At 37.3% G+C, this 16642-nt stretch overlaps 1 protein-coding gene across 1 annotated transcript in view; it reads right to left on the bottom strand.

Moving 5' to 3' along the window:
* Nucleotides 1-16221, bottom strand: part of Kpna3 (karyopherin alpha 3 (importin alpha 4)) — a 30906-nt gene extending 14685 nt beyond the window's left edge. Inside the window, exons 1-9 of the mRNA XM_013034845.1 lie at nt 16180-16221; nt 10951-11040; nt 10462-10491; nt 10317-10369; nt 10084-10179; nt 6699-6784; nt 3777-3863; nt 3248-3417; nt 532-576 (exon numbers count right to left, since the gene is read on the bottom strand). Coding sequence (XP_012890299.1) covers nt 532-576; nt 3248-3417; nt 3777-3863; nt 6699-6784; nt 10084-10179; nt 10317-10369; nt 10462-10491; nt 10951-11040; nt 16180-16221 — 699 coding nt within the window. The remainder of the gene's footprint in view (nt 1-531; nt 577-3247; nt 3418-3776; nt 3864-6698; nt 6785-10083; nt 10180-10316; nt 10370-10461; nt 10492-10950; nt 11041-16179) is intronic.
* Nucleotides 16222-16642: the final 421 nt, after the last annotated feature.

Below are 16642 nucleotides of genomic sequence, written 5' to 3'. Positions count from 1 at the left end.
TAATGAGTACATTTCTTATCAAGCATTGTAGCCTCCTCCTTTGTTTCCCCTTCCCATCCCTTCCCATCCTCCCCCACCCACGATCCAATCCTCCCCACTCCCCCTCCACCCCACCAAAGTTGTAAAGTTCGTTTTCGACATTATATCTTTTTGTTTTCTATACCATTTCTCTATAAATTTATTGCCCTTTGTTAAGTTGTATACTTGTAACTTTTTTTTTGTAACTTTTGACATTTCTTTTCGTATTCCCGAGGATGAGGCTTACTGCTAGAAGGTTCTTATAATCGTTTTGCATAACTTACTGTCATCGGAAATACATGTGCATTTAATTTCAAACATAGGTGCAACAGAAATATTTTGTTAGTTCTTAATAAATCTTATCCAACTGAAAAAAAATTCAGTGCTAAAACAAAAACACACAAAAACATTATAGAAGCTGACACATAGACAAAATATCCTGACCCTTGTCTAAAAAGCCCTTTCTAGTCCCATCAAGAGTAAATTCCACATCTCAGTTCATGCTTTACTTACATTTATATCTGTATGGTATATGAGGACACATAAAGCTGGCAAGATCTAAAGGAAAGAAGATAAATAATAAATTAAATATAAAAAACCAAAAGCCTATTTCAAATGTCCAATTAAAATATTCAAGTAAAATTGGCAGGGATCAATTACCTTAGAGAAAAATATCTGTCTTCAATAAGCTTCTTTATGACATAAAATATCAGGTTGGAAGAATTGAGATGCAAGTATACAATTATTGCTATTTAAGAAAAGTTACTATTATTGTCTCACTTACCTGATTTAAAATAAAAATATTACTTAATAAGCTATATGAACCATAATTAATGTTTTCTGTGTGTGGTATTAGGGTTTAAACTCAGGGCCATGTGTTTGCTAGTCAGGTGATCTATCACTTCAGATATGCCTCCAGCCCAAATTAAAGTTCTTTTATTTTTTGGCCAGTCCTGGGGCTTGAACTCAGGGCCTGGGCACTGTCTCTGAGCTTCTTTTTCTCAAGGCTAGCACTCTACCACTTCAGCCACAGCACCATTTCTGGCTTTTTCTGTGTATGTGATACTCAGGAATGGAACCCAGGGCTTCATGAATGCTAGGCAAGCACTCTACCACTAAGCCACACACCCAGCCTGCAAACTAAAGCTTTTTTTTTTTTTGTCAGTTATGAGCTTGAACTCTGGGCCTGGGCACTGTCTCTGAGCTCTTCAGCTCAAGGCAAGCACTCTACCACTTGAGCCACAGTGCCACTTGCAAATTAAAGCTTTCAATCTTAGTTTTAATCAAGAAATTATAATCAATAAAACATAAAGCTTAGGGACCCAGGCCCAGAGTTCAGGCCCCACAACTGACAAAAAACAAAACAAAACATAAAGCTTTGTTGAATTCAACCCTTACACATCTTTTTTTAAAAATCTGATATTTAAAAATCTCTCCCACAGAGCTTGGGCCTGGCTCTTTCCTTTAACAATGCACTTTCCTCTCATTTTCTATTTAAATTTTTGCTTTGCATCTACTTAAAAGTATTGGTTGGCAATACTTCATACATGTTGTCACATATCATTGTGACAAGGATGGCAACTTTATATGAAGAGATCCCTTCCAAAAATCTGCTAAATCATGATCACTTTTTCTTAAGATCAATCCACGATCATTACCACAAACAACTCCCACACTATCCAAGTCCTAGAGAGATGATTTTTTTTTTTTTTTGCCAGTGTGGGCCCTGAACTCTGAGCCTGGGTGCTATCCCTCAGCTCTTCAGTTCAAGGCTAGTGCTCTACCACTTGAGCCACAGCACCACTTCCAGCTTTTTCTGCTTATGTGGTGCTGAGGAATCAAACCCAGGGCCTCATGCATGCAAGGCAAGCGCTCTACCACTGAGCCACCTTCCCAGCCCAAAAGATTTCTTTACCACATGTTTGCTCTTGTACAACCTATCTCAAGCTCCTGTTTCCCTTAATGGTGCACTTTCCTTGTTTTGTTTTTATTTTTGTTTTTTGTCAGTTGTGGAGCTTGAGCTCTAAGCCTGGGCGCTGTCCCTCAGCAATTCAGCTCAAGGCGAGTACTCTACCACTTGAGCCACAGCGCCACTTCCAGTTTTCTGGTGGTTTATTGGAGACGAGTCTCACAGACTTTCCTGCCCAGGCTGGCTTTGAACCACAATCCTCAGATCTGAGCCTCCTGAGTAGCAGGATTACAGGCGTGAGCCACCAGTGCCAGGCTGCACTTTCCTTCTATTAAACTTGTTTCGTCACTTAAGAATTCCTCCCAGAGAATTACCGTAAGTACTTTTACATAAGAACAAAAGGTAGCAGACCACTGACTAAGGATGTAAATTGGAAAGATACACAGTCAGCAATTCTCATTAGTGTTCTCACTAATATTATCTGAAGCAACTCCAATTTTTTTCTTCTTGTATTGTTACTGGTGTATGAACTCAGAACCTCAAGTTATTGCTCTTTTTATTTTTTTTGCCAGTCCTGGGAGCTGGATTTCAGGGCCTGGCACTTTCCCTGAGTTTCTTTTGTTCAAGGCTAGCACTCTATCACTTGAGCCACAGCACCACTTCTGGCTTTTTCTGCTTATGAGATGCTGAGGAATCAAACCTGCAACAGCCCCTCATTGCTCAATTTTTTTACTCAAGGCAGCTCTCTACCACTTGAGCCACACTTCCAGTTTGAGCTTTTTGCTGGTTAATTGGAGATGAGAGTTTTATGGATTTACTGCCTAGGCTGACTTGAACAGTGATCCTCAAATCTCAGTCTCCTGAGTAGCTAGGATCATAGGTAAGAGCTACCTGGCTCCAATATATATTTTTGTAATATCCAATAGGCAAAGCAGTAATAAAACTTTTGAGATTCTAGTCTTCTTTTGTACTTTTCTTTCTTTCTTTTCTCTTTTGGTAGTGGACCTGGGAATTTAACTCAGGGTCTTGTGCTTGGTAGGCAAGTGCTCTACTACTAGAACCTAGAAGTTTTTTCTTTTTCAAGTTTTTCTAAGTTTTCTTTTTATGAAAATAGTCATTAAAAATGGACATTAAGAGGGACCGACATTCTTTCTGATAGTCTACAATACCCAACTTTTATTTCATAGGAGTCAGTAATTACTTATAGTATGTTACTTGCAATATAATTAGAATATACACTATTTCATTCCCTATGCATGAACACCTGAAGTATAAACATAAGGAAAATATTCCATCTGGCCTTTACAATTCTTCATTTACCTCCTGAACTGTCTCCATAGGCGGTGGGGGGTCCTTATTCCTGCAGAGATTGACAATGACCCATGTGACGTTCCGAAGGAAGGTGATGGGAATGGAGGGATTGATGAAGGACAGAAGAGGTTTGACAACTCCCAGTGATATGACATAATCTCTACATTGAGGACCATCACCTACAGAAATGAAAATTGTATTTTAAAAAAAATTACATTCAGGATGAGAAAGTTTGAAATGTATGCAATGGCTCATGTTGGGACACTGATGTTCTATGTTTCCTCACCATTATTCAAAAGCATCAAATGCTGTCTCTCATTCTTAATTTTTGGGAACACAAATTTAACTTACCACTACTGATACAAATTGTATCCTTCTATACCTTTTACACGTAAAAAGTAGCACCTTAAGTTAGTTTTTATGAGGCAAGAATATAGTCAATGCACAATAAATTCAGAGGAAACATAGTAGGTAATGGCTATGCCAATGTAGGAAAAAAGTTAATTCTTAAATCTTTTCATCCCTAAATTCAACTTACCTATAATATTTCCCAAAGCCCATACTGCTTGTTCACAAACATTCTGATGTGGTGAATGAAGAAGTCTCAGAAAAAGAGGTACTGCATCTGTGATTTAAAAAAAACAAACACAGGAATATTTACACTGGAAAAATGTTGACAAATTTATAGATTACAACCTAAATGAGTTAATAAAACACACAAGATCTGGCACACAAGATCTGGTCCAATTGTAGTTCATCGGATAAATGCCACAAGACTTATACCTTAAAAAGTAACTAATTTCAATATTTTCCCCTAGTACTATTTGAGTAACACATCAACTGACAATACATAAAGGTTGCTATTATACTGACTAAAAAAGAAAATGGCACCATGAAACCTTTCCAATAATTCATTTTTTCAACATAACCTTATACAATAAAACTTCAGTCATGTAACTGTAATTCCTAATTATAGGATTAACCAAAGATTTGATTAATCTCATATCAGGTCCACTGTATAAATAAGTTCCTTTTTAAAATAAGGAATCATTATAATTTTCACTCTCATATGTTTCATTACCACAATAGATAAGAGTGCTAGTCACATAATTTTCACTCTTCACATAGTTTACATACTTTACTTACTTCTACCAAAATAAGCTGGTCTTCAATTTGAACTCTACATTCATCTCTGGGATATTTTTGCTCAACATGAGAGCTACCTTATTAAAAATGATTCATACCTTGCCAGGCACCTGTGGCTCACGCCTGTAATCCTAACAGCTCAAGAGGCTGAGATCTGAGGATCACGGGTCAAAGAAAGCCTGGGCAGAAAAGTTCTTATCTTCAATTAAGCACTCAAAAAGTTAAAAAGGTGGAAGTGGAGCTGTGGCTCAACTGGTAGAACACCAGCCTCTGAAGCAAAAATAAATAAATAAAAATATTAAAAAACAAAAAAACCTGAGGGACAGTGCCCAGTTCCTGAGTTCAACCCCCAGGACTGGCATACACACACAGAAAAGATTCGTATCTTATATAGAATTCATCAGTTGTAAAGTGTATCACAATGCTGTACTTTTTAGCACTATTACAGAGTTCTACAGTCATTGCTACAATCAAACCTTACATTTCCATCATCTCCCTATACTCTCCTCCAAAGAAATCTCACACCTGTGGCAATCAGTTCTGATTTGCTCCTCTGCTACCTGCTTCCCCAGCCCTAGGTAACCATTAAATATCTGCTTTCTATCTTCATAGATTTGCCTGTTCTGGACATTTCAGGTAAATGAAATCATACTGTATATAGTTAACTGCCTCATTGTCTAGATACTTTCACTTATTAGCATAATGTTTCTGGAGGTTCATCCCTGTTGTAACAAGTATCAGAATTTTACTCTGATACTGGATTCCACTATGTGCACATTTTATTTATCCACTCATCATTTAATGGATATTGAGGCTATTTATGAATAATGCTGCTGTGAACATCTGTGTACGATGTCCACAATGTGGACATTTTCACCGTTTCTGAGTTTTGTCCAGGAATAGAACTGTTGAGTCATGTGGTAACTCTTACATTTATCCTTATGAAAAGTTTTTTCAAAGTAGCCACATTTTATTTTTGAGATGGAGGCTCACTACATAGCTCAGGCTGACCTTGAACTTATGATCCAACACCATTTTACATTCCTACCAATAATGTATGAAGGTTTCAACTGACTCATTACAACTGACACATTTTATTTTTATTAATTTCATTTATTTTTTGTTGTTGTTGTGGGGTATGGGGCTTAAACTCTGGGCCTTGGCGCTATCCCTAACCCTGAACTCTCTGAGCTCAAGGCTAGCATTCTACTACTTGAGCCACAACACCACTTCCGGTTTTCTGGGTATAACTGCAGATAAGAGTCTCACAGAAAGCTGGGCGCCAGTGGCTCACGTATGTAATCCTAGCTACTCAGGAGGCTGAGATCTGAGGATCATAGTTCAAAGCCAGCACAGGCAGGAAAAGTTTGTGAGACTCTCACCTCCAAAAAACCACCAGAAAACCAAAAGTGGCATTGTGTCTCATGTGGTAGCGCGCTTGCCTTGAGCTGAAGGGCTGAGGAACAGCTCCCAGGCCCAGAGTTCAAGCCCCAGGACCGACAAAAAAAAACAAAAAAAAACTATCCTGCCAGGGCTGGCTTTAAACAGTAATCCTGTAATCCTAACTACACACCTATAATCGTAACTACTCAAGAGGCTGAGATCTGAGGATCACAGCTCAAAGCCAGCTTGGGCAGGAAAGTTGTAATACTCTCATCTCCAAAAAAACTGGAAGTAGAGCCATGGCTCAAGTGATAGAACACTAGCAAAAGGAGTTCAGAGACAGCATCCAAGCCCTGATTTCAAGCCCCAGGACCAGCACACACACAATAACAACAACAACAACAACAAAAAGCCAGGCACTGGTGGCTCATGCCTATAATACTAGCTATTCGGGAGGCTGAAATCAGAGGATAGTGGTTCAAAGCCATCTCAGGCAGACAAATCTAAGAAGGGCTTAGCTCCAATTAACCAGCAAAAAGCCAGAATTAGAGGCAAGCCATAATTAGAATCAAGAGCACCAGCTTTGGCCAAAAAAGTCGAGCAGAGCTAAGGCCTTGAATTCAAGCCCTAATATCAGTGTGTGCGCGCACACACACACACATACACACACACACACACACACACACACTCTCTCTCTCCTGTTATTAGAGGTTAGTTTCTACCCTTAAAGTTCTACTTCATTTCCAGTAACTAAAATTAAAATTACTGACAGACTAATGACAGTTTTTAGAAGGATTTCAATCATTAAAGTAACAGAAAATTTACCACTTAAAATAATGTAAGCTAAAATTCAGTCTTTACTGTACAATCCTGACTTAGTATCATTAAAATGGAAAGAAAAGTTCAGAAGCAAGGAATTGAATTGACTTACTAGACTGTACAACAGCTTGAGTCTGTGCAGAAGTTCCTGATGCTATATTAGTTAGTGCCCAAGCAGCTTCAAACTGTAATGAAGGACTGAAAAAATAAAAAACTTTTTAGACACAACTGCCATCTAAATTTATAAACCTCAGACCTATGGTTATTTTATCCTTGAATTAATTTCACCTTGTTTTATCCAATTGCCTGCTGTACATTTGCCTACTATACATTTCTGCTTAAACATCTTACTGCATCTCAAAGCCAGTTGCTATAAAAACCTGCTTCTTTATGTTTAGTGTTAGAATGTTTAGCCTATCATCCCTTGATTTCTCCATCCCAGAGTATAGATTTCATCAATCATGACCATTTAACCTCCTAAATATTTCCTGCATTTTACAGAATCATCTCTAATGTAACTATACTAATTAAAGTCCTTATAATCTCACTTAATTCACTCTCATAGCCTCTAGACTGCTCCGAAAGCTGGAACCCCCATCTTACTGCACAATTGCAGTTTGTATTAAATGTTAGAGCTGTTTTAATGCTACATAATTCTGTAACAACACAAGGTCATCAAAATTTGGGATAGTATAGAAGACCTCACAAAGTGAAAACTGAATTATCCTTTCAAAAAAGGATTCTCAAAGACAGGCAATGACAGCTGAAAATTTAAAAAACAAAAACAAAAACAAATCACAGGTAGAATGCTGTATGTGGATGATATGAAATAGATTACAAGAATTAAAGCCAAGGAGGAGTGCTAAAATATAATGTGTCTATGAGAATATGTTTTAAAGTTTTGAGTAGGAATCAGGGGAGTGTAATCTTGAAAAATACACTTCAGAACTTGGAATTTATTCTAGAGACATACCAATACAGGGTGCTATTGAAAAGAGCAGTAAAGAAAATAATGTTAAGCAAGCCAGGCACCGGTGGCTCACACCTGTAATCCTAGCTACTTAGGAGACTGAGATCTGAGAATCAAGGTTCAAAGCCAGCCCAGGAAGGGCAGGATAGTCCCTGAGACTCTTATCTCCAATTATCCACAGAAAACCAGAATTGGCACTGTGGCTCAAAGTGGTAGTGCTCTAGCCTTGAGCTGACGAACTCAGGGACAGTGCTCAGGCCCAGAGTTCAAGACCCACAACCAACAAAAAATAAAAAGTTAGTCAATAATAGGCAGAATGGATAAAAAAAAAAAGTGATAGTGATATAGGAGAGACTGTCAGAAGGAAGTTACATAAACACTGTTAGGACAGGTAGAAAGAATACCAGAGGGCAAGTAAGATTAGCCTATCCCCCTCCCCCCAAAAAAAACCCCACAAAAAAACAGACCTAGTTGAACCAAAAGCTAGAGAATTGAAAGAAAAATCTGTGAACACTGAAGCTAGAGAACTGGAAGAAAAGACTGTGAACACTGAAAACAATAATGAAATTCAAGAAATAATACATTTTAGGGAAATTAAATAGCAATATAACAGGCAGTGGGGATGGAAAATATACTGTACAGGTTAAAAAGACAGTAAATGAGAAAATGCAGTAGCCAAGAAGAACTTATAAGATGAATTCTGGTAGAAAGAGAATAAAATCGTATCAGAGGCAGAAGATGAGTAAAAGGACAATCAAGATAAAAGATTTAAGATGATATATGCTGTGCCAGATTGGGAGTTATTAAGCAGGTAGGGAGGTCTAACAAACACTGAAAAGGGAAGCCATACAAGAGAAAATGAAAAGGTATTAAAAAAAAGTCAATTTCTTTTTTTACAAGTCAAGGAAAGTCTTCCATTAAATAATGTGAAAAAGGGACAAGATCTAGAAAGCATAAATGAGTGCAACAAGTACATAATATGTATTTTGTAAATATTATTTCCATTCTTCACAAGCACCTAAATCTGAGGTCCAGAAAACATACACTTGGGTTTTAGTCAACAGCAAGTCCTGGAGTTAAACCAGGGTATGTGGCTCCCAAGTCTATGTATGGTTTTTACATTGTAACACAACTTTCCACGAAAAAAAATCCATAAAGTCATATCTAAACCATGGGTATATTTCTACTCTTGAGCCTTGAGTGGTTAAGTCATATCTAAACCATAGGTATATTCTACTCTTGTACTGAGTATAATTATATAAGTCTATGTCTTATAATTATTCATCAAGCTGTACATATTTTAGCATACTTTTCTATATAAGTGCTGTTTCACAGATACAACTATGTAAGTTTATGCTAAAGGCTGGAGAGAAGAAAAGATGGGGAAAAACAAGCAATCAATCAAATAAGCAAACAAACAACTACCACAGAAATTCACAGCAGAGACCAAGGACAAATTAAAGCCTTAAAAGTAGCAAGAGGATAAAATTTATTTTTAAAATAGCTACAATAAAACTTACCTTAATTTAAATATTGTTATAGAAATTACAAAATATATATTGTTTAAAGTTTTAAGAGTCTATGGTTGGGGAGTGGAGATTATAACATATGATAGAGACAGAAGGTATTTTTAAATACCAAAAAGGCTTAGTAGCAACATTTATATACCACTATTTTTATCTAGTCACTAAAAATTTCCTTGGACAACACTTAGAAAACTATCCCAAGTTTCAGTCTAAATACTCTTAAATATAAAAATAACATTTGCTTTAAAGAATTTTGGAGTTCACATTTATATTTTTTCCAGTTAATTCAAACTGACAAAGTTTTGAGACAGTCCTGTGATATGTCTAAAAACAAATGGAAATGAAGCTAATACCTCAAAAAATAGCAAGTGGCGTTTTCCCCTTCTCTTCTGGATAAATTCAGCCTGCCCTCTTACTCCTAATATACCACAAAAAAAACATGATGTAGGACAACTGATGGTGGCTGGATTTCTATTATAGAATACACAGAAAATCAGTGGTCAGCTAGCATACTCCCAGGGTACAGAACAGCCACTTAGTTTGGAAACCATGTTGACTTGTCACGAGGTTAAGCTATAAATAGAGTCATGAGCAAAGGGTGACTCAAATACTATTTGGTTGTTTTAAAATATTACTAAAAAAGAAACATAACAAGTATAAACTATAAATACTTACAATTAATTAGAAGAGGCAATAACCAAGAGAGCTAAGTCTTTCCTTTAAAATATGTAAACTTTAGAAACTAAAAACAGAGGTACTTTACCTCTGCTGAATATGATCCCAGAATAAGAAAATTACATTAAAATGCATGTCAATTAAAAAAGGTCAGGCTGGGAGTACATTCCAGTGATAAGAGTACCTGCCTAACACATGCAAGGCTTTGGGTTCGAGCTCTAGCACCACAAAAGACAAAATAAAATTTAATAGAACTGAACCCCTTGGGTAAATAACAATTCTAAATTTTAATTTAACCCAAAAAAGGGAATCAAATCCATACTTACTTATCATCCCTTTCTAGACATTTGACTAGAATTGGTAAAATCCCAGATTTTATTAGGTCATCAATTGGTGGGTTTCTGTCACTGGATAACAGTTTTCTATAAAAAGAAACACAAGAAATTAATTGCTGTAATTTTCAAATTATGAACACAAACAATAATATACTGCTTCTAGACTATCAGCTAGAAACACTCTAGGGTAGACCATAATTATATCTAGACAAATTAGTATTTACCTTGCTGCCTGAACAGCACTCAACTGGACCACAGGGTTATCACTTGTGGCATTCTGCAACACCAAACACAAGTTTTAGAATTTTTTTTTAAAAAACAACTCCCCTATTTAAGAGACTTCAAAATGAGAATATTAAAATAACATACCTGTAATATAGCTTCTAATGTCACATTTTGCTTAAAAAGAAAAAAAGTAGTTCAGCAGAGTTTAATTAACAAAACTACATTTATTCAATAGTTTGTATGCTAAAGTTAGAGTAAATATACCGGACTTACCATTATTAAATTGACTTAATTTAAAAAATGCTCTCTTGGTTACTATAAAAATTATTTCAGGCTCATGCCTGTAATCCTAGTTACTCAGGAGGCTGAAATCTGATTTGAAGCCAGCTTGGGCAGGAAAGTCCATAAGATTCTTATCTTTAGACTTTTTTTTTTTTGCCAGTCTGAGCAGAAAGCCAGCCTGGGCAGAAAAGTCCCTAAGGGACTTTTATCTCCAATTAACCACTCAAAAACTGGAAGTGGCACTGGTTCAAGTGGTAGAGTGCTAGCCTTGAGCACAAAGAGGACTAGGGACAGTGCCCAGGCCCTGAGTTCAAGCCCCACAACCATCACCAACAAAAACAGGCAACTTACTGCTTTAAAATCAGCATCAACATCTGAATCTTCTAAACTTTCTTCTTGGGGAACATTTCTCTTTTTCAGTAAGTGTTCATCTCTTTTGTTCTGAAAGGCAATGTTGGATGTTTAAGAACTCATAAAGGTTTATTGTTAAAGAAAAATCTACTAAAATCATCACAACTTAATATAATAATATATGTGGATAATTTTATTAATATTTAAATGTGTATATTGCAAACCAAGTCCTCACTTGGACATTAGTAATAAAATTAGCTAAACTATACAGCTTTTATACACACAAAAGATTCATTAAGCACCAACTATTTTGACCTATGTTTTATAATGAGGATCTAAATTTAAATCTGGGTTGAAGGTAGGAATGGGAAGGGGTAAAAGAGAGAGAGAATGATGGAAGGGGTAACACTGATCAAGAAGTATTCCACTCATAACCTGCCTTATGGAATTGTAACCTCTTTGTATAACTACCCCCCCAAAAAAAGGAAAATTTAAATGTGAGAATGCATTATTATAATTGCTCCTCAAATATATTTCAACTAGTATGTCAATTTTTATCTATTTATTGCTAACATCTGCTTGAAGCAACTTATTAAAAGGCAACTTAACCAGAAGAGTTTAAGGTGTGTACATGCTTGTTGAAGATATATAAATTCATTAACATAAATGCCACCAATTTACCATTACCTCAGATTAAACTCTTGCTATCTGGCTCTTATAAATAACAATTCTCTGCAGTCTACATTTTGTGGGACTTAAATAGTTTCCAATTGTAACCTTTCAGACATTATGTAACCTTGAATTAATCACCAATTTTTCTCTCAGTTTTTAGTTAAGGTACAAGGAAAAAAAAATTAGAAGCTGGGTTCCAGTGGTTTGCGCCTATAATCCTACCTACTCTAGAGGCTGAAATCTGATTTGAAGGCCAGTTTGGGCAGTAAAGTCCATGAGGTTCTTATCTTTAGTTTTTTTGTTTTGTTTCGGTTTTGCCAGTCCTGGAGCTTGACTGTCCCTGAGCTTCATTTGCTCAAGGCTAGCGTTATACTACTTAAGCCACAGTGCTACTTGTGGTTTTTTCTGTTTATGTGGTACTGAGGAATTGAACCCAGGGCTTCATGCATGCTAGGCAAGCATTCTACCACTAAGCCTCATTCCCAGCCCATTCATGAGGTTCTTACCTCCAATTACCATCCAAAAAAAAAAAAAAAAAAAGCGGAAGCTGGGTGCCAGTGGCTCACGCCTGTAATCCTAGCTACTCAGAAGGCTGAGATCTGAGGATCCCAGTTCAAAGCCAGCACAGGCAGGAAAGACTGTGAGACTCGTATCTCCAATAAACCACCAGAAAACTGGAAGTGGCACTGTGGCTCAAGTGGTAAGGTGCTTGCCTTGAGCTGAGGGACAGCGCTCAGGCTCAGAGTTCAAGCCCCATGACCAACCAAAAAAATACAAAAAACTGGCAGTGAAGCTGTGACTTAAGTAGTACAATCCCAGCCTTGAACAAAAAAGCTATGGGACAATGCCCAGACATTGACACCAAGCCCCAGTACCCATATAAAAAAATTTAAATTAGAAACAAATGACTATATTAGATTAAAAGATTAAATGTAGGGTCAGGTGTGGTAGAACATGATTGTAACCTTAGCTATTCAGGTGGTAGAGGCAAGAGGACTATAAAAGTAAGATAAACCAGAGCATGGTTAGTAAGAGCCTATTTGAAAAACTAAAATATTGTTAGGCACTGGTAGCTCACACTGTAATCCTAGCTACTTAGGAGGCTGAAATCTGAGGATCGAAGCCAGTCCAGGCATAAAAATCCACGAGACTCCTATCTCCAATTAATCACCATAAAACAAGAAGTGTGGCTCAAGTAATGAGTGCTATCCCTAAAGAAACAAGGCTTAAGGACAGTACCAGGCCCTGAAGTCTAATGTACACACACACATACACACCTACCTATAGTAGTAGCACCACCACCAACACCCTAAACTAAAAACAAAGGGATTGGATGTGCAACTGATAGAATGCTTACCCAGCAAGCCCAAGCTCCTGTGTTTAATCCCCAGTACCACAAAAAGAAAGAAAAGGGGGAAAAGGCTAGATGATTTTGAATGTTTTTTCAAGTTAAAATTTCAAATGATATATTTTGAAATTTCAATTTAATGTTCAATATAATGTATATGGGAGTGTTGGACTACCAAAGAAGGTTGTTGAAGAGGCATTAATATTAATGAAATTCAGATTAAATAGAAAATTAAAACTAAAAATATGTATTTTTACCTATAAGAGATTCTTCTTAGTAATGGCTAGATTATTCACAGTAGTTCAGATGAAATAGAAAATTTAAATACCTTAATCCACAAGCTTTATTTAATAAAGGCATGTGAAGTCCATATATATTTAGAAACTGATATTGTTAGTATAATACTGAGATCATTTAATATGGGTAATTATGTATGTCTACTGTTGCTTTCTTTTTAATTTTTTAGTGCCAAGGCTATAGGTTCAACTCAGGGCCTCACACTCTTGCTCAGCTTTTTCCACTCAATACTGGCATTCCACCTTCTGCCTTTTTGTTTGCTAGTTGGATCTCACTGATTTGTCTACCTGAGCTGGCTTTGACTCTCAATCTTCAGATCTTAGCCTTGCAAATAGCTTGCAAGTGGCACAAGCCACTGATGCTTGCTTATATTTTTTTTTTTTTTTGGGTCCAGTCGTGGGGCCTGAACTCTGGTCCTGGGCGCTGTCCTTCAGCTCTTCAGCTCAAGGCTAGCACTCTACCACTTTGAGCCAAAGCGCCACTTCCGGCTTTTTGCTTATGTGGTGCTGAGGAATAGAACCCAGGGCCTCAGGCATGCAAGGCAAGCGCTCTACCACTGAGCCACCTTCCCAGCCCCTATAATTACTTTTTTGTGTGTGCCAGTACTGGGACTTGAACTCCAAGGCCTGGGTGCTGTCCCTTAGCCTTATTCACTTAAGTTTGGTACTTTGTCACCTGAGCCACATCTCCATTTCTGACTTTTTGCTGGTTAAATGGAGATAAGAGTTTCACAGAATTGTTTGTCCAGCTGGCTTGGAACCACAACCCTCAGAACTCAGCCTTCTGAGTCAGCAGGATTATAAGCATGAACCACCAGTGCCCAGATCCTTCCCCAACCCCTACCTTTGGTGCTTTATATAAGACTATTCTTTTGCCAGAGGGGTATACCCAACAGGCATATTTTTAGTTGAAATTAATTTGGTTTTAAATCTATTTAAGTTTTTCTATGTTCTTCAATCAGCTGGGCAATTTTTCTCCCTCCTGCTGGGAAACTGCTACTTCACCTGTTTTCAAATTTGTTGACATAAAAGTTGCTCATATTCAATGTCGCTGGTTCCTTCTTTGCACAAACGGTAATAATTTCCCTTCCTATTTCTATACTTTTGGATAGTACAGTCTTGCACTGATCATAACCCAGCTACGTGACCTGCTTTGGAAAAGATACTAAGCAAGTCAATCTGCAAAGTGCTTACAAAGGGGAATATCATCTCTTGATGTGCTTTTTCTAAAAGCAGTGACCCAGTGGATGTGGAAGCTCTGTGGAGGACAATCAAGATCCCATCTCAAACAACAGCTAGAAATTTACCCAAGACCATCCAAGATGGTCAAATCACCAATCCACCCACCAACTAAACAGAGACAATAAGAAAAGCTAGAAGAAAGATGGACTATACCAAAGCAGAAAACCTTCCTGCTGATAAAATGGCTATTGTTTTAAACCACTTAGTTTTGACCAATGCATTCATGTTTTTTAAATTTGTTATATTTAAAGTTCCTAGTATTTGTTTAATCTCCCTACTAACTATCAAGTTTTCTAATAATGTATCATCTTAACTGCAATCTACAGTTCCTGGCATGAGAATATATTGATTAGAAGTGCTTTAAAACTTTCACAGCAGGGTCCCTCAGTGGTAGAATATTTGCCTTGCATGCCTGAGGCCCTAGGTTCAATTCCTCAGCACCACATAAGCAAAAAGAAAAACGCCAGAAGTGGTACTGTGGCTCAAGTGGTAAGAATGCTAGCCTTGAGCTGAAGAGCTGAAGGACAGTGCCCAGGCCCAGAGTTCAGGCCCCTCGACCGGACCCCCCCCCCAAAACAAAACAAAAAAAACAACTTTCACAGCTATGAAGTAATGGTTTTATTCCCTGATTTCTACGTTAATCAGATTGTGGTCAGAGAACATTGTATAGTTCACTTAAATTAAGTGGTATTTATTTTGTGTTAGAGGCTCCCCAACTTTCTCAATCTAGAGTAGGTCAAAGGAACAGTTTATTTTATCAAGTTGATCCAAAAACAATATGGGAAAAAAGGAAAACATACCTACTGAAAGGCAAAAATTATTTTAATATTAGAAAAAGAATTTGCTTGAATGGAATATATAGTACTCTTAACATTCAAAATGTAAATTACTCCAAGAGCTAATGGTTCTGGGCTGGCTTCAAGCCACAATCCTCAGTTATCAGTCTCCTGAGTAGCTAGGATTACAAGCTATCAGCATCTTGGCTCACTCATAAGAATTGTAACTAACTTCTTACTTCTCCTTCCCTTCCTTCCTTCCTTCTTTTTTCGGTACTAAGTTTTGGACTCAGGGCCTCAAACTTGAATGGCAGATATTTTACCACTTGAGTCATGCCTCCAACACCTTTCTTGTGCTGGTTGTTTTTTAGGCACCCGGGTTATGGCTTTTTATGTCTGGGCCCACTTGGGCTGAGATCCTCCTACTTGTACCTCACCATGTCACAGAGGATGGCAGGTGGACACCACTCCGCGCAGCCATTGTTCCTTCTCTGTAGCTATGATAAATTTACTAAAAATGGGGAAAGAGAGTAATCCTGTCCAGCACAAAGCCCATAGAAAGGATTTTAAGGAAAAACTAACTTCATGAGATGTTGTGAAACTTATGAGGCTACAAAGAACTTCTAGTAGCACCTACAACCATCAAAATATTTTTATTATGTATTTTTATGCTAGATAGTTTTAGGAATACCTCCTGTAAAATTTGTCAGAGTATTTTAATTATTCAAGTAATACAAAATGCTAACATCTGAAAACTCTTTTTATTCATTTTCTTTTTTTTTTTCCCCCAGAGCTGAGGACCAAACTCAGGACCTTGTGCTCGCCAGGCAGGTGCTCTTCCACTGAGCCAAACCCCCAGCCTCCATTCATTTTCTTAAGTGTGTATCATCCTTACCTTCCGCAGTTCAACTGTCACTTCATTTCTATGTCTTCGCATTGTCTAAAAAGAAAAATAAAGATCATGTAAGAATCAAAATATTCATATTGCTAATAGGTAACATCTTAAGTATCTGAGACTTACATCTTAAAAAAAAATTTTTTTTGAGGGGGAGTCAGTCTTGTTGCTTGAACTCTGGGTCTGGGCACTGTCCCTGAGCCTCTTTGTGTTACAGGCTAGCGCTCTACCACCTGGTGTCATAGCACCACTTCCAGCTGTTTGGGAGTATTTTATTGGAGATGGGTCTCATGGACTTTTCTGCCCAGGTTGGCTTTGAACTGCCATCCTTGGATTACAGGTGTGAACCATTGGAACCTGGCTTTTTAAATTATATTTTTATTATCTTTATGTAGTTGGACGAAGTTATTACCCACTTTAACCAGTGCAACAAAGGTGTAATTTCTCTAAACATTTAAAACAC

This window comes from Dipodomys ordii, unplaced genomic scaffold (assembly GCF_000151885.1).
Source record: "Dipodomys ordii isolate 6190 unplaced genomic scaffold, Dord_2.0 Scaffold197, whole genome shotgun sequence".
Classification (NCBI taxonomy): Eukaryota; Metazoa; Chordata; class Mammalia; order Rodentia; family Heteromyidae; genus Dipodomys; species Dipodomys ordii.
The sequence above is the reverse complement of the archived record's forward strand: the minus strand, read 5'-3'. Positions and strand labels throughout refer to the sequence as shown.